The sequence below is a fragment of the Nicotiana tabacum genome, chromosome 9 (genome assembly GCF_000715075.1).
Source record: "Nicotiana tabacum cultivar K326 chromosome 9, ASM71507v2, whole genome shotgun sequence".
NCBI lineage: Eukaryota > Viridiplantae > Streptophyta > Magnoliopsida > Solanales > Solanaceae > Nicotiana > Nicotiana tabacum.
In genome coordinates, this window is record NC_134088.1 from 28,709,990 (window position 1) to 28,734,000 (window position 24,011).

Consider the following 24,011-nt stretch of genomic DNA (forward strand, 5'->3'; position numbering starts at 1 on the left):
AGCCTAAAAAGCTAAACAACTCTTCAACAATTTCAAAACCTACGATTACACTTCTCAAAAGCAAAATAGGTAATCATTAAAGAACAATGACTCAACCCTAAACAACTAAAGAACTTAAGTAGCTTCGTCTTCTTGACCTGGTCGTTTAGTTGAGCAACTTAAATTCTTTAAAGGATATTATTGAATGATTGTAATTTACCAAGAGTAATTTTAGTATTTTCATGAAATAGCAGTAGCCTTCAGTAGTAGCAGCATCGTGATGCTTTATATAGGAGTGAGGTTGGCTGAAATCTACTTCAATTAATGCTCCAAAATCTAGATTATTTCGGTTAAGAAAAACAATTCCTCTAGGATTCGATATTCTCATTTGTTTCCAACTCCACACGCCTTTTTTTAATGCAAGTATTTCCACAATTGATGAATCCTTTTTGAACACGAATTTATCCTGTTATTATATTCCTTATAGCCCACAAATTGAATTTTCCAAGGAATCCGTCTTGCATTAGGAATCAACTTTTTAGCTTCTAATTATCGCTCCTCAGATAATTTGGTTCTTTCAAGTTTAGTCCTATTTCTTTTGATATTTGTTCGTCACATCTGCAATCCTGTATATTAGTATAAAAATATCCTCGAAAAAACCTGGTTCTTTATCAATTGTTTGTTAATCATCAAAATCATTTTAAGCTCAGCTCAACAGTTTGTGAGATGTCTAATGTAGAAGACGAACGCCAATGTGTTGCAAAAGATGAGATGTGCACATGAGCTCACTAGCTAAGGAGGCAAGTGCATGATATTCAGTTGCGGCACTAGACAGGGGGTGCAGTCTGTTGTTTCTTTGAAGACCAAGATATGCAATTAGAGCCCAAGAAAACACAAATACCAATTGTGGATCTTCGAGTGATAGGACAACTTGTGTAGTGTCTGAGAGTCCAATGAGTTTTAGAGAAGATGTCGAAGTTATCCAAAGGCTAAAATGTGTAGTTCCAACTAGATATCGAAGAATCCTCTTTACACCTTGCCAATGTATTGTTGAAGGTGATTGCATAAATTGACATTCTTGATTTACTGAATGAGTGAGATCTGGGTGCCAATATTAAATATTGTGATGCTCCCACAACGCTTCTGTATTCAAAAGGGTCCACTGGTGAGTCGGTTGCATCGTGAATGTCACCTTTTTGTGATAGTAGGGTGTTGATTTTTCTAGCACAAACCATCATAGTTCTTTAAAGGACATCCTTTGCATATTTTCTTTGACTTAACTAGAGGCCTTTAGTGAATGGAGTACCTCAATCCCTAAAACATAGTGCAGGATTCCCAAGTCCTTCAAGGCAAACTGTGAGGTCAATTGAGAGATTAATGAATCCAATATATTTTATTGTCACCTGTTACTACTATGTCATCAACATATAGTAGTAGGATTATTGTGTCAATGCTAGACAACATGACTTCTTTTGAAACCCAGATGAAGAAGAAACTCAGTAAATCGTCGAAACCAAGCATTTGGAGCTTATTTCAAACCATAGATGGCAAGTTGGAGCAAACATACATGATGCGAAGCAATATTATCTATGAATCCAGGAGGTTGCTTCATATGCACAGCTTCTTTAAGTCGCCCATGTAGAAATGCATTAAAACGTCAAGTTGTCAAAGTGGCTATCTCTTTGTTGTTGCTAAGGCTAGGATTGTGCGTATAGTTGTTGAACTAATAACTGAACTGAATTTAGCTCCAAAATCAAAGCCTTCCTTTTGATTATATCCTTTTGCAACTAGCCAGGATTTGAATCTACCTAATGTACTATATATCTGACTTCAATTTTGTTTTAAATACCCCTTTAAAGCCAATCATATTCATGTGCGATTCACGTGAACAAGCTTCCAAGTCTCATTTTGATGTAGAGCCTCCGTTTCATCCTTCATTGCATTGTGCTAGTGAGGTTTGAGATAGCCTCTTTGACACTTTTAGGCTCGTCTATTTGTAGAAGCAGCAACTAGCGACGACGGTGAATTCATGAATTCTGGAGGCTGGGCCATATTTTTAAACTTTATTATGGTGGTCATGTGATGAGCAGGAGGCTAGGGCTCATCTTATGTAGTTGGTGCAACAGAACAATCACCAGTATGGCATTTAGTGAAGTCAACGATTAGGTTAATACCTGGAGGTTCAGTTTGAGTAGAATTCTCAGTGGAGCACATAGTGATAGCATGTGGTGATCGCTCTATAGCTTCTGTGGGGCTTGATGTACATCTAAAATTGGTTTAGCTGCCTCTTCGTTATAATCAGCAACATGAAAAACCAAGAGTGGCTCTTCAATGTGAAATGGTGCATGAGAGACCTAGAGTGGTGTAGCTTCCTCGATTATATCGGTAAGTTCTCACTGTTAGAATATATTTCATGGGAGGTATCTGTAGTGGCCATTGATTCGATGAATTCATTGTATATTGACAGTGATGGACTTGAACCTGTACAATTTTGTGGCACACTATAAACATATGGCAAGCACTGATCATCAAACATTAGATGCCTTGAAATATAAACTTCTTTTGTTTGAGGATGATAACACCTATATCCTTTGTGCAATAAACAATAACCAATTAAAATACAAGGAAAGGTTTTTGGTTGAAAACTTTTTTTTGTTATATCTTTTTAGACGTGGAAAACATCTACAACTAAAAATATTTAGAGTACTATAATCTGGTTTTCTTCCATATAACTTCTGAAATGGTGTTTCAATTCTCAAAAGCAGCGTTGGAAGTTATAACAAATATAGCTATCATAATTGCTTCAACCCATAAGCACATAGGTATATTGGCATTCAGCCCAGTGTCTACTACATATTTGTGCTTTCTTTTTGTTACTCCAATCTGATTTTGATTGTTTTGCTTGAAGCTGAATCCTCTGCCTCTTCCTTCTCCTCTCCCTCTATAGAAATTTCGTCTTCCTCTTCCAAAGGAGCCTTGAGTTCTTTGAGCTTGGAAGGCCATTGCTTGATCTACATGATCCTTTTTACCATCTTTTCCACTCATGTCAAAACCCCTTAGCGCATTTGCAAACTAATATGGAGGTTTACCCCACATTATTATTCTTAGGTTTTTGTACTTGCTTCCAAGAACTTTAGCAAAGCTTACAACTTTGTTGTCCTCATTTAAAGGTTTGTGTATAGCTGTAAGTTCAATAAACATTCCCTTAAACTCCTTTATGTACTCATCTATCATTTTTGACTCATCTTGATACCTTGAAGTCGTTTCAAGTTGAATTCTTTGTCCTTGTTAGCTTGTAGGTAATTATCCTCAAGACTTTTCCATATATGCTTGGAAGTATTGCAACCAATGATAAGCAAGATTGACTCCTCCGTCATTTTCCAGTGATCCAACTCCTAATTAGCACATCTTGCTTTCCCATTCTTGAAACTTAAGGTTAGGATTTTCTTCCCCTTTTTCATTCACCTCAACAGTAGGTGGAGGGTATTGTCGATGATATCGCTAACCCTTAGAGTTCACATCAACTGAATAATTTGGATTCTCCACACAAGATAATTTGAGAGTTTTATCTTTAAAGGACAAATAGTAATAAGTTGATGAGGAGAAGAAGGCGAGAGAAAACATGTTTTGCAATCCCAGCACACTCATCTTCTAGCTGCCTTGGAACCTCCAAAATCTACTTTCAAGCATATTGAGAGGCACATGGCTAGATTTTTCTGGGGTCTTCGAAAGAAAAGTAGAAATTTCATTGGAGTTTCTGGTCTATCATGTGTTTCCCAACTGTCGAAGGGGCATTGGATTTAGAAGTTTGCTGGATTTTAGTGATGCATTAGCAAAGAAAAGATGGTGAATATATAGGACCAATAACACCTTATGGTCTAACTTCCTCAACACAAAATACTGCAGACTATCATGCCCTGTAGAAAATGTTTGGAGAACAGGTCAGACACACAGTTGGAAAAAACTTATCCAAGTTAAAGAGGAGGTTGAGGAAAACTTACTCTTGAAGATTAATTCTGGCACTTCAAGTCTTTGGTGGGATAACTGGACTGGTATGGGAGCTATTGCCCAAATTATTTCATATAATAGCACACCAAGAGGACTGTCGGCGAAGGATATTACTGTTGATGGTAAGTGGAAGCTGGATCATTTGCGAACCCCTTTTTGGAATATCTCCATTCCTGCGAACCATTTTCTGAAATCGCTTTGCCATGTAAGCCATATCAGCGCCCTCACCACTTGAGTCACTGTTGTCTGTCTTGAAGATCGGGTTCTTCTCCCTTTTGGGCTCTCTTCTCTCATGATCCTTCTTCTTCTTCATTTCATAAGTTTTCAGAATATTAATGAGTTCATCAATGGCCAGCTTTTGTAGATCCTTTGCCTCTGTGATAGTATTTACTTTGCTTTCCCGGGAACCATGTAATACACTAAGTATTTTCCTGACAAGTTTGTTCCTTGGAATGATTTCTCCCAGAGAATAGAGCTCATTGATGATGGAAGTGAAGCGAGTGTGCATGTCCTGAATGGACTCATCATCCTTCATCCTGAAGAGTTTATACTCAGTGGCTAACATATCAATCTTTGACTGCTTGACTTGAGTTGTCCTTTCATGTGCTGTTTAGAGAGCTTCCTAGATCTCCTTGGCAGATTGACATGCAAAAATCCTGTTGTATTCGTCTGGTCCAATACCACAGATGAGGATCTTTTTTGCTCGAAAGTTCTTTTCGATCGCCTTGTGATCAGCATCGTTGTACTCCTTCCTTGTCTTGGGAACTATCACTGCTGGTTCACCAATGGTCTTCATAGGAACGAAAGGACCATCACAGATAACATCTTAGAGCTCTGAATCTTCAGCCATGATAAAATCATGCATCCTTGTCTTCCACCATCCGTAGTATTGGCCATTGAATCTTGGTGGTCTGTAGGTAGGCTGGCCTTCTTCAAAGTTTGGTGGAGCATCCATGAAGATCCTTTCTAGGTGTTAGCTTGATAGAAAGAATCCGCTCTGATAACAATTGATAGAACCTTAGGGTCCACCAAACTGTATGGAAAATCGGGTTCTCTATCAGTTTTCACAGAACACACACAAAGAGATAAGTAAATGACACAACAGAGTTTTACGTGGAAAACTCCCAGCTCACGGGATTAAAAACCACGACCTACAATCGTAGGATTTCAACTTCACTAACCGAGCAAGTTCAAATTACAACCTATTGTAACTTAGGAATTAACACCTTAATGCCTCACTCACTTGTAATAACTCTATTACAAGCCTCTTTGTAATAACTCTATTACAAAGCTCACAACTCGACTCACTCTAGTCAAGACACAAACACAAGGTTTATTATTTTACAAAAGGTTTTCTACACAATGCTTATAGCTAAGTTAAATAGGAATTACAAGTAAATCACTTTAACAAAGGTACAACATAACTAAGGACATGTAATAACTCAATGCAGGAAACTGGTCCTTCGTTATGATGTTCTTTGTTCTTGATGCCCTGAGTGTCACTTGCAAGTTGGCAACACACTTGAGAGAAAGCTTGAGGAATTCTGGAATGTGCAAGTATGTTGTTTTCCCTTTGCTTCATGTTAATATTACACAAGTGACATCACTTGAATGATGCAAGCATATTTGGTACAAGGGCATTCCCCATAAAGTGACTGCTGCACTGTTTGCACTATTGCGTGTGTGCAGAGGAACAATTGCAGCGACTTTACAACTGTGGGGTGTTGACTAGTACACTCAGCAGGGGAACTGATATCCATCTGTTCCCTCTGTTATTTCTTTGACTCTGAGTGTTGGAACATGTCCAGACTTGAGACTTGTTGATCTTGAGCACGTTGAGGATACGGAACAGGTTCCCTATCTGGTTTCTTACCATTAAGTTTGTAAGATCGTCAAAACATAACTGGACACATAACCTATCAATTTCACCCTTTTTGATGATGACAAACTTGTAATTGAAATTCCCCTTGAGAACCAAAGAACCATAAATATTTCCTGTATTCCCTCTGAACTTGTTCCCCCTCAATTAATTTTCCCCCTTTTGGCATCATAAAAAGATTAGTAAATAGTAATAAGCAAAAAGAAGTCTAGCAAGCTTAATTCATGCACACAAACATGACTATGAACAGAGCATAAGAGCAAGGCATGCATAGCAAAAGGATGAGATATTCATTAATTTGGAAATAAACAGGGAGCAGAATTAGCAGTACCATTTGTTACATAACCATCCACAAAATAAAACAATAGAAAAAGTACCAGCCACTAAACACATCAAAACAAAAAGGACCAAAACAGAGGACATGCAACTTGAACTGGACACTAGGAAGGGAATGACTTTTAAGGAGCACTGGAAGGGGGAGGCAGAGATGTGGAGGCAAGGGTTCTAAGTAGAATATCCATTCGAGCATTTGCTGACACTTGCTCATTAAGCAACCTCTCCTTCAGGTCCTCGATCTGTTTCCTGAGTTCAGCATTTTCCTTGGTCAGGCGGGCAACCTCTGCGCCTTGTGAACTGCTGGAACCAGGTGCCTCATGGGCCTTACTAAGCTGTCTCTCAAGAATGACATTCCGAGCCTTCAAATTCCTTATCTCTTCATTAGCAATGTTCTAAGCTTCAATCAGTTGAGAGATAGTAGAATTGCTGCCAATCCCTCCTTTCTTATCGATGCACTCACACTCTTCTAGGGTGGTCTTGGAGAAGGTCTGTTCGCGAGTACCCACTGTAGCCTTTCCCAAAGAGACGTTGAAGAACTCAAATACCTTAGTAAGAACCCGTAGGGCAACCCATGATTACCATCCTTAAAATCAGCCACTTTCTTCATGTTTTCAATCATGATACCCGACAAATGGATAGTGGAGTAGGCATCCAGCACTTCCATGAGGAACATATCTGCTTGTGACGTAATGGAACGCCTTTTTGCACGTGGGAGCAGAACCTTGTTCACCATCTCGAACAATAATTGGTACACGGGAAGGAGGGCTTTCTTGTATACCCGCTCCCCTGTTATATTGCATCATCCTTCAAAATGGCATTTCTGAAGTTTGAAGAACAAGTCCCCTCAATGGATGATATGCTGCCAGTAGGCACTCCCAGAATTGTTCCAAGCACAACCTCATCCATCATAAAATCAACACCATTCACCTTCAGGCATATGTTGTCATCTTCTACGGTGAACATATCAGCATAGAAATTGCGCACCTCCGCCTCATACACCTTAGGGCTTTCAGTAGTGAACAAATGTGTCCACTACTGAAATTCACAGATATCAACCAGTTGACGCATCACTGTCATGTCAAGAATATCAGGAGCAAATGTTCTGCCCCACAGCACCTTCTGGTTTCTAATATTTTCTCTTCCTTCATCCTTGGCCACACCCACCTTGACCTTCTTGGAGGAACCGGGTTCCTCATTGCCACCAACCTTCCGTTTCACAAATTTTCTCACACTTTTCCCTTTCTCTGCAGATTTCTCAGATACCCTCTCAGACACCTTTTCTCCAGACTTTTCAGACATTTTCTCATCAGACTCCTCAGCCACTTTCTCACCAGACTTTTCCACTTAAACATTGCTAACCTCCATCACTTTCACAAATGACTCTTTCCTATATTTTGGAACTGTAGGTTTCTTAGAGGACTTACGAATTAAGGAACTAGATTCCTCATTCACCTCGTCATCAACATCAACAACAATTGATGGAGGCACTACCTCTTGATTCACTAACTTTCCACCTTTCTTTAGCAGCCTAGTAGTAGGTCTTTTAGGAGTGGGCTTTTTGGGAGTTTCCCTACTACTCATAGCAACAATAAAACTAGCAACATAGATATTTCATAATCTTCCTCACTATCCTTATTCTCTTCCTCAGAAATAGATCTTATCTCAGGAACAACAATGGTTGATGGCTCAGCAACGAAATGAGGAGAGGGAGCGGGATCAGTACTGACCTGGGGTTCTTTTGAATAACTGGGGGTTTCATTCCAAGTCGGAGCAGAGGGCTCCTCTTGGGCTGAGGGATCAGGTGCCAGATTTTCAACAGGCACCAGTTCCCTACCCTCTACCTGTAGACTATCACCTTCAGCCTGAGACCCAATAGTTTCAGAAACACCTTCATAACCACCAACTAAACTCCCCTCAGTAGCGATTAACAACATATTCTCTATGGCCTCTTGTTCATTCAACCCCAAAGTAGATTCAGAAGATACATGAAGAATATTACCTGTAGGGTTGGCAACATTCAAGTCAAGGTTTGGGATATTCTTCACCACTACAAACCACACTCTGTTGTGCCTCACAGCTTTCTTCTACTTGCAAACTGAAGACTTCCTGATTTTCTTCTCCTTCTACTGAGTCTCCCTCAGCCACTTTTTTCGGCGAGGCAGAAGGAGGTTACAACCACAAACCTCTTTGGGTTCGGAGTTTTGCGAATCCGATGAAAACTAGGACTCGATTGGACTGGAGAAAAAGCAGAGGATGATTGAGAATCTTGTGTGGGGTTTGGACTTGGTGGCGTGTAGGAATACTTCAGGATCTACAACTTTGGTTTAAAATTTCATAAGCAAGAGCAGCTGAGGCTCACGGAAGTTCTATTGTTTTTCTGTATGTTCTATATTCACGTCCCTACCTTGGGTTATATAATACAACCCAAGGAGCGTATACAAGTACACCACACAGACTAACTCCTACAATCTGATCCTATACATGAAGTAACGTGCAGGCCAGGAAATTCACACCGAACCAAATTAGGTCTCTGCTATAAGTTATAATCCACAATTCCTTATCCCATTCAGCTTCACTTTCAAAACAGCTTAGAGATCTCTAGTATAAACAAGAGAGCTGACTGTATACACAATTTTTTCCTCCGTCCCGTGTCATTTGTCATTTTTCGCTTCTTAAGATTTAACTGTGTGAATCTTGACCAACATTTTATAATGTATTTTTTCATCCTCTTGACATGAGAAAAATTTCAACTTATAGAACTTTCGTCTAGTTTTAAATATATCTAAATTTTAATTTTAAAATATTGAGTTGATCTAGTTCAATTTAGCTTCAAAAATTAGTCAAATTAACTAAGCAAAAGTGACAAATAAATTGGGACGGAGGGAGTATTATTTGGTGGCTGACATAGTATTTACTCTGTAAAGTATTTTCTTGTTTTCTACCGATAAAAAAAAAGTATTTTCTTGTTTTCCTGTTACTGCTATTGAACAAAAATGTTGTGGAACGCTTCTCTGTATTGGTTAAAGTTAAATGTTCTTAAAAAAAAATTTAATTTGGCTTCACCATCTGTATCGTGGGATATGCTGATTTATTTGTCAAATTGCTGGAATGCAGCTGAGGCTATTCTTCTCGGTTTTCAACATTATCTTGTTATGCTTGGTACAACAGTTATCATCCCTACAACTCTGGTTCCACAAATGGGAGGTGGAAATGTGAGGCTTCCAGACACATTGAACTACTTAATTAACGACTTAAAGTATGAATTTCACTTGAACTGATCAAGTAGTGTTATAGGTTTTTAATGAAAGAATACCTGCCCGTTAATTTGCAGGAGGAGAAAGCCAAAGTTATTCAGACATTGCTATTCGTTGCTGGTCTGAACACCTTGTTGCAGTCTCTCTTTGGGACCAGACTGCCTGCTGTGATGGGAGGGTCTTACACCTTCGTTGCACCTACAATCTCGATTATCATTTCTGGACGATGGAGTGATGAAGACCCTGTTTCGGTTGGTGTCTTCTTCAAACACTCAGTCATTTCTCTTCTATTGTTTTGATCATCTATTCATCAACTAATTATTTGTTGAATGTCGGAGACAAAAGCAGAGATATTGGTCTAGTTATATAGCTTTTCTATGGAGTTAGTTGGGGAATGCATGGAATGAGCCAGTTCAACAGTTATTGTCATTTAGGTAGGATGCTGGGAGAACCAACTAGAGTTAGTTTAGTTTAAAAGAGTTTTAAGTTATATATACCGCCATCCAAAGAATATCTACATATAAGCATCTTGAAACTAAAGCAGGTTACTTGTCACAACATGTAAAACTACCTAAAAATTTCCTATATTGACTTGTATATAACTTAAACTCGGTTTAAAATTAGAGTTTAAGTTCTATGCATTGACGGTGTAAAAGATATTTACATCATTAAGTTATCAAAAGGTAATTATAAGTAATTCTATTTAATAGCATTGATTTTATAACATAAAATAAGCGGCAAGTAATCTGTTATGACAGGATTAATTACATCATCCAATAGTAAAAAAATTCATTACGGTCGGTGATCATAACTTAGTGGCTATTCAGACATCGGGGCTCGACCCCTCCAAACATTTGAAAGAAAATAATAATTTATAAATTTTGGAAGATTCCTCCAAATATACCACTGTTTTCGAAAACCAAATCCAAACACTAACTATAATTTTCCACAATAAAATTTTGAGAACCACATTTAAATACTACACATAATAATTTACTTTCCGCTTAATAAATGATTCATGTCAGTGCCTATTTCTTTAACTCTCTACTAGTCGGAAGAAGTTTTGAGACAGAGGGAGTCATCCATTGCATCTTGGTGATATTGGGTCTTAATGTTTTTGTTTATGTTTCCTATATGATTCATCAGAAATTCAAGAAGATAATGCGGGCGACTCAAGGTGCACATATTGCGGCTTCAACACTTCAGATAGTCCTAGGCTTCAGTGGTCTCTGGGGCAAGGTTACACGGTTTGTTATAACACAAGATCTCTCCCTACATCTGAGCTGGCCTTCTCATCTAGCATCTGGTTTTGTACAATCAAGCACATACTTTTCTGCTCTTGGATATTGTTATGCTATACTAAAGATAGATTAATTGTTCTAATAAGGATCACTTTTCGGTGGTTTGATGTCTGCTGATCAGTTATGTTGAGTGCTTCGTGCACGTACACTAGCTCTAATAGGCATTTTACTTTCCGTGGATTCTTAGGTTTTTGAGCCCACTTTCAGTTGTTCCTTTGGTTTCTCTTGTTGGCTTTGGGCTTTATGAGTTTGGTTTTAGTGGGGTAAGTATCACAACTCGCTACATTTATAAGTGTTGATGTTATCTTGCATTACGATGATACTGTAGGATGATTGTTAAATCTACTTTGTCTTTGTTTAGGTTGCCAAATGTGTTGAAGTTGGGTTGCCAGAGCTAGTCCTTTTGGTCATTTTCTCTCAGGTGGGATGCTTTGTCTAGAAATCAGATATTTCACTTGAACATTATTTTACATGGAAGACATTGTAGGTATAAATTAAAGGTACACATTCTTGATAATTCTGGTTATTGCAGTATTTTGCCTATTTGATATGCCCAAGGAAGAAGTTATTTGATAGTTTTACTGTTAGTATCACGGTGGCCATTGTATGGATTTATGCACACCTACTCACCGTGCGTGGGGCTTACAATGGAAAGCCACCAAAGACACAAGCAAGCTGCAGAACTGATCGTGCTAGACTCATTGATGGTGCTCCATGGCAAGTGCTCTTCCTGTCCTTTTCCTTTTAATTTCCCTAATGTATTGATTCTCATGTTGTAGACTGCATAGATTGTTTGTTGGTCAATTTTAAACTATTTTCATTGCTACTACTCCTATGTAGGAGCAGAACAAAATTTACTTTATATTTTGAACCAAGTCTTTTTTAACTCATGGTCTTATGATTGTATCAAGGGATGCACATTGTTTGAAAAACATTCCATACTACTTATTACTTGCTTAAATTTGTAACTTTAACGATTTCCTCTTATTCCACGCTGGCATTAATTTGCAGGATTAGTATTCCTTACCCCTTCCAATGGGGACTTCCTTCATTTGATGTCGGTGAAGCATTTGCTATGATGATGGCCACTTTTGTTGCTCTTGTAGAGGTTTGTTTACCCGTCAGTGCTTGGACAAATATATAACTAAATTTTTTTGAATTGATCTAATACGAAAATTTGTATGGCCAGAAATCATTTTATAAAGGGGAAGTTACAGTTAAATTGTTACCAAATATAGAACCAAATGACTAAAAAAGAAAGATTATCATATAAATTAGGACAAGGGAATATCTTATTTTGGCAGGTTTTGTAGACATTTATGGTTTAGTTGGAAAATAAGTTATTCCTGTATTAATTATTCGGGGATTAATTATTCCGGAATTGTTATCGGGATAACAATAACAGTACAATTCTAAAATTAATTATACCGCAATTTTATCCCAACCAAATGTGCGATAAATTTATTTCAAATTTAATACTGAGATTATTTATTCCTTGTCACTAGTACCAAACGAGCTTAGGGTTTAAGTAGCTCCTTGTGTTAATTTCTTTTGCTTATTCGAGTATGATCTTGATTGCCTTACATTGGGCTACTTGGAATTATGACACTTCTGGCGGTTGGTACAGATATCTCAATCTTCATCCTTTTCCATTCTGAGGTGATTCGTTTCAAATTCAAGAGTAATTTCATAATGGATAAAATATATTGTTGACTTTTATATGATATGTTTGAAGGATCTAGAGAAAAAGGCTATTCTTGACCCCGTTTTTCTTTTAGATCCTATTTAGAATCCCTTTTTCTTCTGCACACACAAATCCAAATACAGATCTTGACACATCTTGTTTTTTTATTTTCTTAATTTCTTTTTCCTCCATATTTCTTTCCAAAATCATGTCTGTCATCTTCAGAAAAATCTTCATCAGTTAACGAGAACCTCTGTTGCATCGATCTCCTCTTCCATGCTAAAATGACTTTCTTGCTCAAACTAGAAACAAAAGATGGGCTGAGCATTTAAGGTTGATGTAGATGTTTCATGAATGAATTGAGAATCCTTGGTTGGGAGGGCTAAGCAATTGATAGAAAGTAATTAATGTATGAAAGCTAAAGGTGGAAGTTCGAACGATAGCTGCAATTGATTAGTTTGTCACCTCCATTGTTGTCCTTGTCTCCAAAGTGGACTTCGTATTCCAAATCAACCTCATAAAATAGCAATTTTTCTACCATAGTGATCTCGTTCGTTGGTCGAGGAACTCTTTTTCGGTGGGACAGTGTGCTCATCCGATATAAAAGTTTTGTCGGTCGGGTACAATTTCATTATTTCCTTTTGTTCTCAACATAGCATCATTAGTATTCTCATTACGATCACCCTAACCCCTAAGCTTCTTCATAAGCCGTAACCTCAGGCAAGTTACATTGTTGTGCACCCACATGATCTTGAGTTGCATTGTTCACTGTAGATTCTGTTTAATTGCTAAAGCCGTCTAGGAGATGCATTACTCTTATGAACGTACATTTGTTTTTGCCTCTTTTTCGTTTTGGGATTGCTCCAAGGTTGCTCCTTGTCCTTTAGATATTCACCCTGTTGTTTTTTCCCCCTATGTTATTATTCTCAGCCACGTGCTTCAACTCTTTTATATCTTTGTTCTGTCCATTATCATTTTTGCCAACCTTAGTTTGTTCATCATCCTCAACATTCCATTCTTTTTTTTTGCATTGCTCTTCCAAATGCCCTTGATGTGAGCACTTAAGACAATAAGAAGGAATGTTCTCATATTCTATTTTCTGCCAAAAGTCGTCATTAATCTCACTCCCCGACCTCTTAAAATTGACCCAAACTTCATTTTGTTTTAATAACAGTAGCCAAGTATAGAGCAATTACTTTTCCAACTGGGGACAGGATGCTAACCAGACCTTCCTTTCTCCTTAAGTGCAATGGGAGGCTGAGTAAAACAACCCTCACTAGTGCAATTGTTGTTTCTTCTTCATGATTCTAACCAGAACTTCCCAACTAGTGTATACTTACAATCTTCAGCTAAAAGATCAAGGTACTCTTCTGATTACTGCTCGGCAGTTGCCGTCGCATTACTGCTCGTCTGAGCATTCGGATCGGTGAAGAGGTTCACATTAGGCGGCTAAGGCAAGGGATGTATTCTACTCGCCGGTAAAGATCTGGCTGGTGGTTCCATGGAGAAGACGCGTGAGGCACACACTCATATTTTGATCCTCTTCTTATAGGAGAGTGACGGCAATTCTTGTGTGATCCTCTTCTCTGTTTACCATTTTTCTGAAGAAACAGATACTTTTTTTTTTCCTGAAGAAACAGATGTTTTTATTTTTAAAGATATAGGCCTTGAACTAACTTCTTTTCACGCTTGTACTCTTTGGTGTTCAGTCCACTGGTTCTTTTATTGCAATTGCAAGACACACATCTGGCACTCCTGTGCCCCCATCAATACTAAGCCGTGGTGCTGGTTGGCAGGTAAACAGTTTTTCTTCCCTTGAATCTTTCCTCTCTCCCTCTTGTAAAGTAAGCAAAGAAGAGTAAAAGAGAAAGTCCGGTTGGATTGAATTTTTTTTTAAAAGAATGGGTCATTTCTCGATTTGTGCTGTGTTATTCTTGCGCAGGGGCCATGCTCAAAAGTTCTGTTGGATTGATTTAAGTGGAGCTTTACTCGGAATCAGATGCGTAGAACTTTTAGGGAGGTCTATGTGAAGTAGGCAAGTAGATTGGGAGAACTACACAAAATTGGAACATTGTCGATCTGTTCCAGTCTCAGCATTTTCCACATGCACAATTTACCATAAGAATAATGACTTGTTTTACGAAATCCCAACACCCAACTCTAACTAGAATGGCTTTCTTCCCATAACACAAGTCAAAATATGTGTCCACTCAACTGCAAGTTTGCAACCCGACATATCTAATCTGGTTCACGTACTTGGAACCATTAATTTTAATATAATGCCAATTTGAGTAACTTTTGTTATAAAGTTATTTTGCATAGATCCATTTAGGCTGTGACAGTACATGGCAGATATGATACTTCTTGAGATACCAGATATCATAATTTATGTGCTTAAGGGATTGGAAGTCAAATAGTTTTTTCTCTCTTGCTTCCCCTGAAATATTCTCTTCTTCTCTGCTCTCTTTCTTTCATTTTCTGCCGTGAAGGATTGTAATTCATGAGTACAAGGTATTTATACACTTACATAAGAGACTATCAAAGGAAACTAATCAAAACTAATAAAGGAAAATATCCTAAGCATCTGCTCTTATAATTGTCACCTATATATGGAAAGTAATGTATTAACTACTAATTATTCTGTAACACTCCCCTCAAGTTGGAGCATTGATGTTGATCATGCCTAGCCTTTTACAAAGATAATCAACTCGAGTTTCATTCAATGCTTTTGTGGACAAATCATCTAGTTGTTCGCGAGTCTTCGCATGACTAGTGCAAAATTGAGTTTTAGAAATCTTTCCACAAATAAAGTGGCAGTCAACCTCTGTATGCTTAGTTATTTCGTGATATATAGGATTTGAGGCGATATGAAGAACAACTAATTATCACACCAGAGTTTTGCTAGTGCAAAGAGCTTCAACCCAATTTCTACCACAAGATGATGTACCCATATGATCTCATATGTCGACCTTGTCATAGCTCCATACTCAAATTCTGCACCGGACCGTGATACAATACTTTGTTTCTTACTTTACCGAATTTCCACCAGCAAAGACACAATAGCCAGTAGTAGATCTCCAATCACTTTTAGATCCACCCCAGTTAGTTTCTGCAAAGAACTCAATGTGACTATGTCTGTGGTTGCCTTATAATATGCGAGTCCACGAGCTCCTTTTAAGTAGCATAGAATATGTTTCAAAGCTACTCAGCTAATCAGGTTCCTAGGAGTACAAGAAATTTGGTAAAATGCTCTCAGGCACTTTTCCCGAAACATTTCTCTTTCATGAATCCTAGGATTGTATCACCACCCTCCAAGAGACAAGCCTATCGCGACCAAAACCCAGTTAAAATCTCCGGCGTACGACTACTCATGCGCCCTCACGCGCGGCCCAGTTCCGACGACTTCTCAGCCACGCGCTGGCGCGTGAGGCTTATCCCGACCAGATCTCACTTTTTCTTCTTCAGACACCCTCATCGCGAGGCTGTTCTGAGCCTACCCATCCAAGAATTTCCAAAATCCGACGACTTTCACTATTTTCTGGCAACGGGCGATGCTTTTTCCGACCAGACCTCACTAGTTCTTCTTCAGTCAGCCTCTTCGCGAGGCTTTTCCGAGCCTACCCATCCCAGTTCCTCCTAAATCAGAAGATGTTTTCTATTTTCCGGCGAAAATCTTCAGATTCCGGTGGCATTCTTTGATTTTTCCGGCATCGTGCAGCGCCGGAGCTATAGATAGTATTTTGGGATAACCGAATTTAGATATGATGGATTTTAGAGAGAGAAGCTCCTACTTCTCTCTAGAATCTAGAAAGCTGGAAAACATGTTTTTCATCAAAGCTGCCACTTGGCCAGCCCTAGAACTTGGGGAAAGATGCCATCGAAAGCTCGACGTAGGGTAGGAGCCGCACTTCTCGCTGTCTGAGGAGCACACTCTCAGGCGCAAGGGTTTCTTGGAATCTTGTCTAATTGGGTCTTTTCCAAATGGGTTGGTTCTCCTGAGGCTGATAGGAACTAGGCAGCAGAGGTATGGAACGTCAATAACGGGTTGAAAATATCGCAACTGGGGGACACGCAATATCTCTTTCGATTTGTCGACGAGTCTCAAGCTTCAGAAATTCTTATCAGAGGAAACGGGTGGTTCGATGGGAACTTAAAGCTAGATAGATGGGTGGAGCACGACGGGTGTCTCGACCCATATTTCCCCGGCGAAACATTGGTGGTCAACATGGTGGGTCTCCCGGTGCATCTTTGGTGTCTTGACCTATTCAAGAAGATTGGAAAAATCTGTGGGGATTTTATTGATGTCACTTGCAGCCTACACGATCTCTCGCGAGTGAGGATTGTGGTGAGGAAAGGGGGCAGAATCCCTGTCTCCACTGTGGTGGAAGATGACTATTTGAGGTATAGAGTTTAGTTGAGCCCTGAATGTCGCCCTATCTTTATGCCTGTGGTAGTGGCGGAAGAAAAAGGAAGGACAAATAGAACGTAGGGGAGGGGAACTCAGTCTCTGAAAGGAGGGGAGGACTCACCGGATCAGTGGACCAAGCCGGAATTAAACGTTAGATCGAGAAGAGACGGGAGGTTTGAATTTGGGAGAAGAAGACAAAATTTTATCAGGAGAAAAAGACGTGAATGCCCCTGGGTTAGTGATGCGGGCTGGAAAGGCATAATGGACTGGTTCTCTTTTAGTTGTCATAGGACGGGCCAAGTTTTCAGCAAGTATAGGCCTGGGCCTCTACACATGGACCCAATAACTTTTCCCAATTATATTAGAATTGATCCTAAGGGCCCCAGATTATTTCAAGTTGCGTCTGATAAGGCTCCTAAGCATATGGGAATAGTCGCTCCTTCTTCTACCAATGGTGCTTCATACAGTGGTATTTCTTCACCAAACTCTAGTGACCTGCGCCCCTCTTTGATGGCCGCTGTTCCTCGGCTTCCCGCCTCTGATGGACCCAGCTCCATCACCCTATCATCTTCTCCTGTGCTTAGCTGTGCTGAGGTTACACTTCAAGCACCTTCTTCTTCCGGGGAGATTATTGCGCCTGCCCCAATTAATGTTAATGCCGGAACAGTAATTCCAGTTAATATGCCGCCAAGGGTTCCATGCTTTCTTCCTCCCCGTTACCCTGCTGGCGTCTCTGACCATTCCTATAGCAGCAGGGTGTTAATGTCAAAGGTTGGTGCCTCTCAAGGAAATGGCGAAATCCTTCCAGCACCTAAAGTCCCTATTGCTAGCAATGTTATGGTCTTGTATTCCTCCGGTAGGAGCAAGGAAAGGGTACATATAGAAGACGCCTGTCCAATTTCGTTACGGATTGGAGGAGGGGATGTCCTTCTGGACGAAGGATAAACTATTAAACTTTGGGAAGTTTTTAGGTGTTTCTTTTGAATGGAAGGAAGATAGGGTGTTAGAACTGTTGAGGGAGATTGAGCAACAATCTTTTTATGATGGTGCAGGGAGGGAGTTGGGTCAAGGTGATAAGCAAAATAATTTAGGGGATGTATTGGTGTACCAGATAAGGGGCCGGGTGCGTGACAAAGAGGAAGGGAGCTCGGCTAGGGGGGATGGGGAAAATGGGGATATTGTTACTTATGAAAGTTAAGATTTTTTCATGGAATGTGAGGGGGATGAATGACCCAAACAAAAGGGTCATCATCAAAGTGGGAGTTAGAGAGTAGGGTGCCAATCTAGTTTGTTTTCAGGAGACAAAAATGGAAGTTTTGTCGGATGCGATTGTGAGGAGTCCAACTCAAGGTCTAGACTTGATATATTTCTGATATCGTCCTCCTGGGATGAGCTGGTGCCGAATGTGCTGTAGATTCCTTTACCTAGGCTGACTTCGGATCATTTGCCTATCTTACTAGATGGATACAGAGGGATGGGGTGCGTGCTCCTTTCCGATTCGAGAACATGTGGTTGACCAGGATTTGGTGACAAAGTGAAAGAATGGTGGACAAGCTACGGGGTATCAGGGACACCTTCATTCCGTCTTTTGAAGAAACTTAAATTGCTCAAGGGAGATATTATTAGGTGGAATAAAGAGGTTTTTGGGAGGGTAGAGGTTAAAATGAGGGAGCTCATGCATGAATTGGGAGAACTAGAGAGAGGGGAAGGGGCGAAAGAGCTAGATGAATCTGAGAAAGCGAAATTGGGGGAGGTTAAGAGGGAAATAGTCGAGTTAGCAGTTGGCGGTAAAAATCGCGGCGATTTAGTTAAAGGAAGGGGATTCAAATACCATGTTTTCCCACAGGGTTGCGGTTGCAAATCGAAGGAGAAATTTCATAGAGTCCATAGTTGTGGATGGGGTGAGGATTGAGGGAGAGGAGGAGGTAAAAGGGACAGATCCAAGGATACATCCAAAGATGACTTTGGGACAGATCTAAGTACAGATACAGATGTAGGGATTCAGTAAAAAATAATTTAAATATCTAAAATTAGAGTTATAAAATTATGCCTAAAGAATGAGTCATTATGTAAAAAAACTTATGTGTTGCTTGTAGACTGCAGGAAAAGGATTACAAGTTTAGTAACCATAAAAAAGTGAAGGATATTAACATTTGAACTAAGCTAATAAGAAAATAAAAAAGTATTTACTAACCGGAAGTTGTAGGCCTTTTACATTTCCAAAAGAGAATTCGAGGAGTTAAAAGGAAAAAGACTGACATAGAAATTTCTATATACAAGATAATCATTTTCTTCAATTTTACCTTAGCATTTGTTTTGATTTTAGAAATTATTATACTTGTCCCGAATTTTCCCGGTCAATTTTGGTCAAAGTATCCAAAATTGATTGACTAGATCCAGTACGGATCCAACACCCACATCCACACCCACGTCGTGTCAATATCGGTGTGGCACCGAAAGTAAAGAGTTTGAGCAACTTAGGTGAAACACAATGACCACTCAATTGTGATCCTTTAAAGATCCGAATCTCTTTAGAAAAAGAGCCAAATGATGGAGACTATGGGATCTGATACCATGTAATATATGGGAGAAGTATCTTCTATTCATGACTACAACATATTTATATACTTACATAAAAGACTACCAAAGGAAACTAATCAAAATAAATAGAGGAAAATATCCCAAGGATGTGCTCTTACTGTACTCTACTTTCTCTGCCGATACCGAAGAGGGTAACTAACCTCTTGACTAAGGGCTCCCTAGCTACCCCTGCAACCTTGCTCCCTAAGTTTCTTCGTAAGATGAACCTTCTTGCTTTCTTTATTTTGAAATATCCTGCTTCTACCTCAGGGAGTTGGGATTTTACTATCAGGATTGTTTGGCACTGGGATTGGATCTTCTGTTTCTGTGTAAGTCCAGACGAAAACCTTCTGCAGCTAGCAAATAGTCTCTTAGGATTACATTAGTTGACTATGAAGAACTGACTTTTCCTTTGTTCACATGCAGTGAGAATGCTGGCCTTATAGCACAGACACGTGTTGGTAGTAGAAGAGTTGTCCAGATATCTGCTGGGTTCATGATTTTCTTTTCAATTCTCGGTAAATCTAACTGTTTTGTCGTACAATTATATTTTTGTGGGTTATCTTGATGCTTGATTGCTCTCTCTCCCCCACCCTATGTGGATTTATCTTGACAATACTATTATCATCAGGGAAATATGGAGCGTTCTTTGCTTCAATTCCAACGCCCATTGTAGGTGCTTTGTATTGCCTTCTGTTCCCTTATGTAGGTATGCAAATATAGTAAGGCAAACACATGCGCTGGATCAGTGCCAAAATCTTTCATGTTATTCATATAGTTTGCTAATTAATAAGATTGTTGGTTCTTATGTTGATTCTTGGCAGGAGCCGGAGGCTTAAGCTTCCTTCAGTTTTGCAATCTTAATAGTTTCCGCACCAAGTTTATATTAGGTTTCTCCATCTTTCTGGGTTTGTCCGTGCCACAGTACTTCAATGAGTATACTGCTATTGCTGGTTATGGACCTGTTCACACGCATAGAAGATGGGTATATATCAAATTAAATTTGCATTTTAACCTTCTGAATGTATATCTTAACATTTGACTTGTGTTTCATTCTAGTCTTGTATTAAGAGCTTTTCTGGTTTCTTATTGTTCAGCTCAACGACATGGTCAATGTGCCCTTTTCGTCGAAAGCTTTTGTTGCGGGAATCGTGGCTTATTTTCTAGACAACACACTACAGAGAAGGTATAATCAGACATGGAATGACAGAGGCAATCACTGGTGGTACGCATTCACGTCCTACAAGGGTGACTGTAGAAGTGAAGAATTCTACTCCCTTCCTTACATTCTGCGTCATTGGTGACCCTATGGAGACAGAAGGGTTCCTACTTCAACGAGAGTCTTGCTTGAGCCCTGACCATTGAAACACAAATCTTCTTTTCATATGTATTGCGAAAAGAAGTATAAATAGTTTGGATGGTTGTTATCTATTGTATTTGTTAATCTAAATTAGGGAGCAAGAGCAACTAATTGTGTGTGCCATATCATGCGCAGTGGAAATCATTGTAATCGCTACCAACAAACACTACTAAAAATCTGCTAAAAATCGATCAAATATTTCCGACCAATGTTGGTCGGTCAAAAAAAGCTACCAAAAACCGTCCAGGTTGGACGGAAACTGGGAATTTTTTTTTTACATTTTTTTAAAACTAAATACCGACCAACGTTAGTCGGTAATTGGTCAACGAATTGACCCAGTTGGTCAGACAAGAAAATTTTGGATTACCGACCAACGTTGGTCGGTAATCTGGATCTAATTTTTTAAATTTTAATAATTATTTTATTATTTAAAATATTTTATAATATTTAAGAATTTATATTTAAAATTACCGACCAACGTTGGTCGGTTAATGTAGGGGAAGCATTTACCGACCAACTTTGGTCGGTAATTGTTATTTTCTGCAAAATAACCGACCAAAGTTGGTCGGTTATTACGTCAACATTGGTCAAACTTTCGAATTACTTTTATATTTACTATCTAAATAATATAAATGTAATTCGTTAACACTTTTGTAATACAAATAATGAATACACTAACATATACTATATATAACATGCTATTTGTAAATTGATTCATCGACTTATAACTTACTTAGATGCATCGATGAATATTAAAAACAAAACGTTTGACCTATATCGACTAATAGTAAAAACAAAACGTCTCGACCTATATCGATTAATCTAGCTATGCCATGCATTATTAGTGATGAATGAATGAAAAATAAAAGAATTAATACTAAACATCTTTGACATATATATATATATATATATTAGTATTAAGTAAACGAGTTAAATTAATATATATATATATATATATATATATATGGATCCATCTTTGACATATATATATGGATCACAAATTAAATAAACAAAAGAAGCTATTAGTATTAAGTAAACGAGTTAAATTAATAGGTCAAACATGGTCAAACTTTAACAAGCTATATATATACACACTAATATATACTATAACAAGCTATATATATAGTTAAAGTATTACAATGAAGTGTGTTTGTGTGTGTATATATATATATATATATATATAAGAACACGAAGCGCTAGGACCACAGGGTCGGGTTCTTTTAGGGATAGACTTGGGAAGATACTAATTAGTATATATACTTTATCATCAAATATATCTATTTGTAAATTGATTCATCAACTTATAACTTACTTAGATGTATCGATGAATATTAATCAATGATTCATCAAAACGTCTCGACCTATATATCGATTAATCTATGTCATGCATTATTAGTGATGAACGAATAAAAAGAGAAGTTATTAGCATCAATTACAATATAGTGTATGTGTGTGTGTGTGAGAAATTACTCACATACTTAATTATAACTTAGAAAATTTACTTAGATAAATGCTATTATAATTTATTAAAATTAAATAGTTAATATAATTATTTATAAAGATTATGCTTATAGTTTATAATTATTTATAATAATTGCATAGTTAAATAAAATAAATGCTTGTAGTATATAATATTTTTTTTTATATTTTATAATATTTTAAGGAAAAAAACACAAAAAAAAAAGAATTTAATTTTTTTTTTAAAAACAACCGACCAAAGTTGGTCGGTTTTTGGTCAAACGGTCAACACTTAATGTACCGACCAAAATTACCGATCAACTTTGGTCGGTAATTCTGAAATCAGAGAATTGAAAAACGGGGGAAACCCCCATTTCTCTCTTATTTTCCCCTCTCTTCTCTATTTCCCTCACTCAAAACCTTCCCCTTTCCTTCTCTATTTCCCTCACATAAATCCCATTCCCCACCCCGCGTCGCCACCGCCCAGCCCTCGCTGTCGCCGCGCCGTCGCCGTCGCCGCTGCCACTGCCACTGCCGCCCCTCTCCTTCTCCATCTCCTAAAAATTCTAGGTTTGAATTACAACTTATTTATTTATTATTTCTAGGTTTTGTTAATTAGTTATGAATTAGTTTCAATTATTCGAACATTACATTTTATTGAGGATTAGGGTTTAGATCATGTTTTAATTAGTTTTGTTAATTAGTTTTATTAACTAATTAGTTTTGTTAATTAGTCAATTAGTTATGAATTAGTTTTAATTGATGAGTGTTTCAATTTTGAGTTTGTATTGTCTTGAATAGTTTAGTTAGAATTGAATTATTAACTTTGTATTGTCATGAATAGTTTAGTTAGAATCTAGGGTTTACGATTTGTTCTTGTGAATCGAACTCTTAGGGTATCAGTTGAATTTCTTTTGTTTAGTTAGTTTATGTTTAAACTCGTAGGATATGAATTGAAATTTTAGTTTTTAGGATTTGTTCTTGTGATTCGAACTTTAAGCGTATGGGTTGAATTTCTTTAGTTTAGTTAGTTTATGTTTAAACTCGTAGGATATGAATTGAAATTTTAGTTTTTAGGATTTGTTCTTGTGAATTGAACTTTTAGGATATGAATTGAACTTTTAAGATATAAATTGGACCTTTTGGATATGAATTGAACTTTTAGGATATAAATTGGTGTAATTAGAAAAAAATAATTATCTTGATTTAACTAAAAAAGATATAATTAATTTATAATTGTAGAATAAATTAATTTGTTCTTGTGAATCGAACTTTTAGGGTATGGGTTGAATTTCTTTAGTTTAGTTAGTTTATGTTTAAACTCGTAGGATATGAATTGAAATTTTAGTTTTTAGGATTTGTTCTTGTGAATTGAACTTTTAGGATATGAATTGAACTTTTAAGATATGAATTGGACCTTTTGGATATGAATTGAACTTTTAGGATATAAATTGGTGTAATTAGGAGCCAATTATTATCTTGAATTAACTAAAAAAGATAGAATTAATTTATAATTATAGAATAAATTAATTTGTTCTTGTTTTATTTATATAGATGGAACATCGTACTTGGATGTATAATAGGAATAATCCTAATCGGCGGGGATTGCGGGAGAATTTTATAGAAGGGGTTAATGACTTTATTAGACATGCAATATCACTTCTACCATACCAAAGTGAAGGAGTAATTAGGTGCCCTTGTGTCAGGTGCGATTGTATGAAGTTTAAAAAATCGGAGGAAGTTAAGCTTCATCTTTATAGGAAG

General features: G+C 37.9%; 1 protein-coding gene across 5 annotated transcripts in view; it reads left to right on the plus strand.

Annotated features, from left to right (window-relative positions):
- Window positions 1-20,912, plus strand: part of LOC107807104 (nucleobase-ascorbate transporter 6) — a 36,302-nt gene extending 15,390 nt beyond the window's left edge. For 2 of the 5 annotated variants that reach the window (XM_075221573.1, XM_075221574.1), the window contains 13 exons: window positions 9,317-9,414; window positions 9,534-9,707; window positions 10,603-10,703; window positions 10,945-11,020; window positions 11,119-11,178; window positions 11,290-11,474; window positions 11,769-11,865; window positions 14,151-14,237; window positions 19,700-19,758; window positions 19,856-19,947; window positions 20,061-20,138; window positions 20,254-20,414; window positions 20,527-20,912. In XM_075221573.1, coding sequence (XP_075077674.1) covers window positions 9,317-9,414; window positions 9,534-9,707; window positions 10,603-10,703; window positions 10,945-11,020; window positions 11,119-11,178; window positions 11,290-11,474; window positions 11,769-11,865; window positions 14,151-14,237; window positions 19,700-19,758; window positions 19,856-19,947; window positions 20,061-20,138; window positions 20,254-20,414; window positions 20,527-20,733 — 1,475 coding nt within the window. In that variant the 3' untranslated portion in view covers window positions 20,734-20,912. Of the gene's footprint in view, window positions 1-1,979; window positions 2,365-9,316; window positions 9,415-9,533; window positions 9,708-10,602; window positions 10,704-10,944; window positions 11,021-11,118; window positions 11,179-11,289; window positions 11,475-11,768; window positions 11,866-14,150; window positions 14,238-19,699; window positions 19,759-19,855; window positions 19,948-20,060; window positions 20,139-20,253; window positions 20,415-20,526 lie in introns of those variants that run through there. The other 3 variants (XM_016631407.2, XM_075221576.1, XM_075221575.1) reach the window with 3 other exon arrangements.
- Window positions 20,913-24,011: the final 3,099 nt, after the last annotated feature.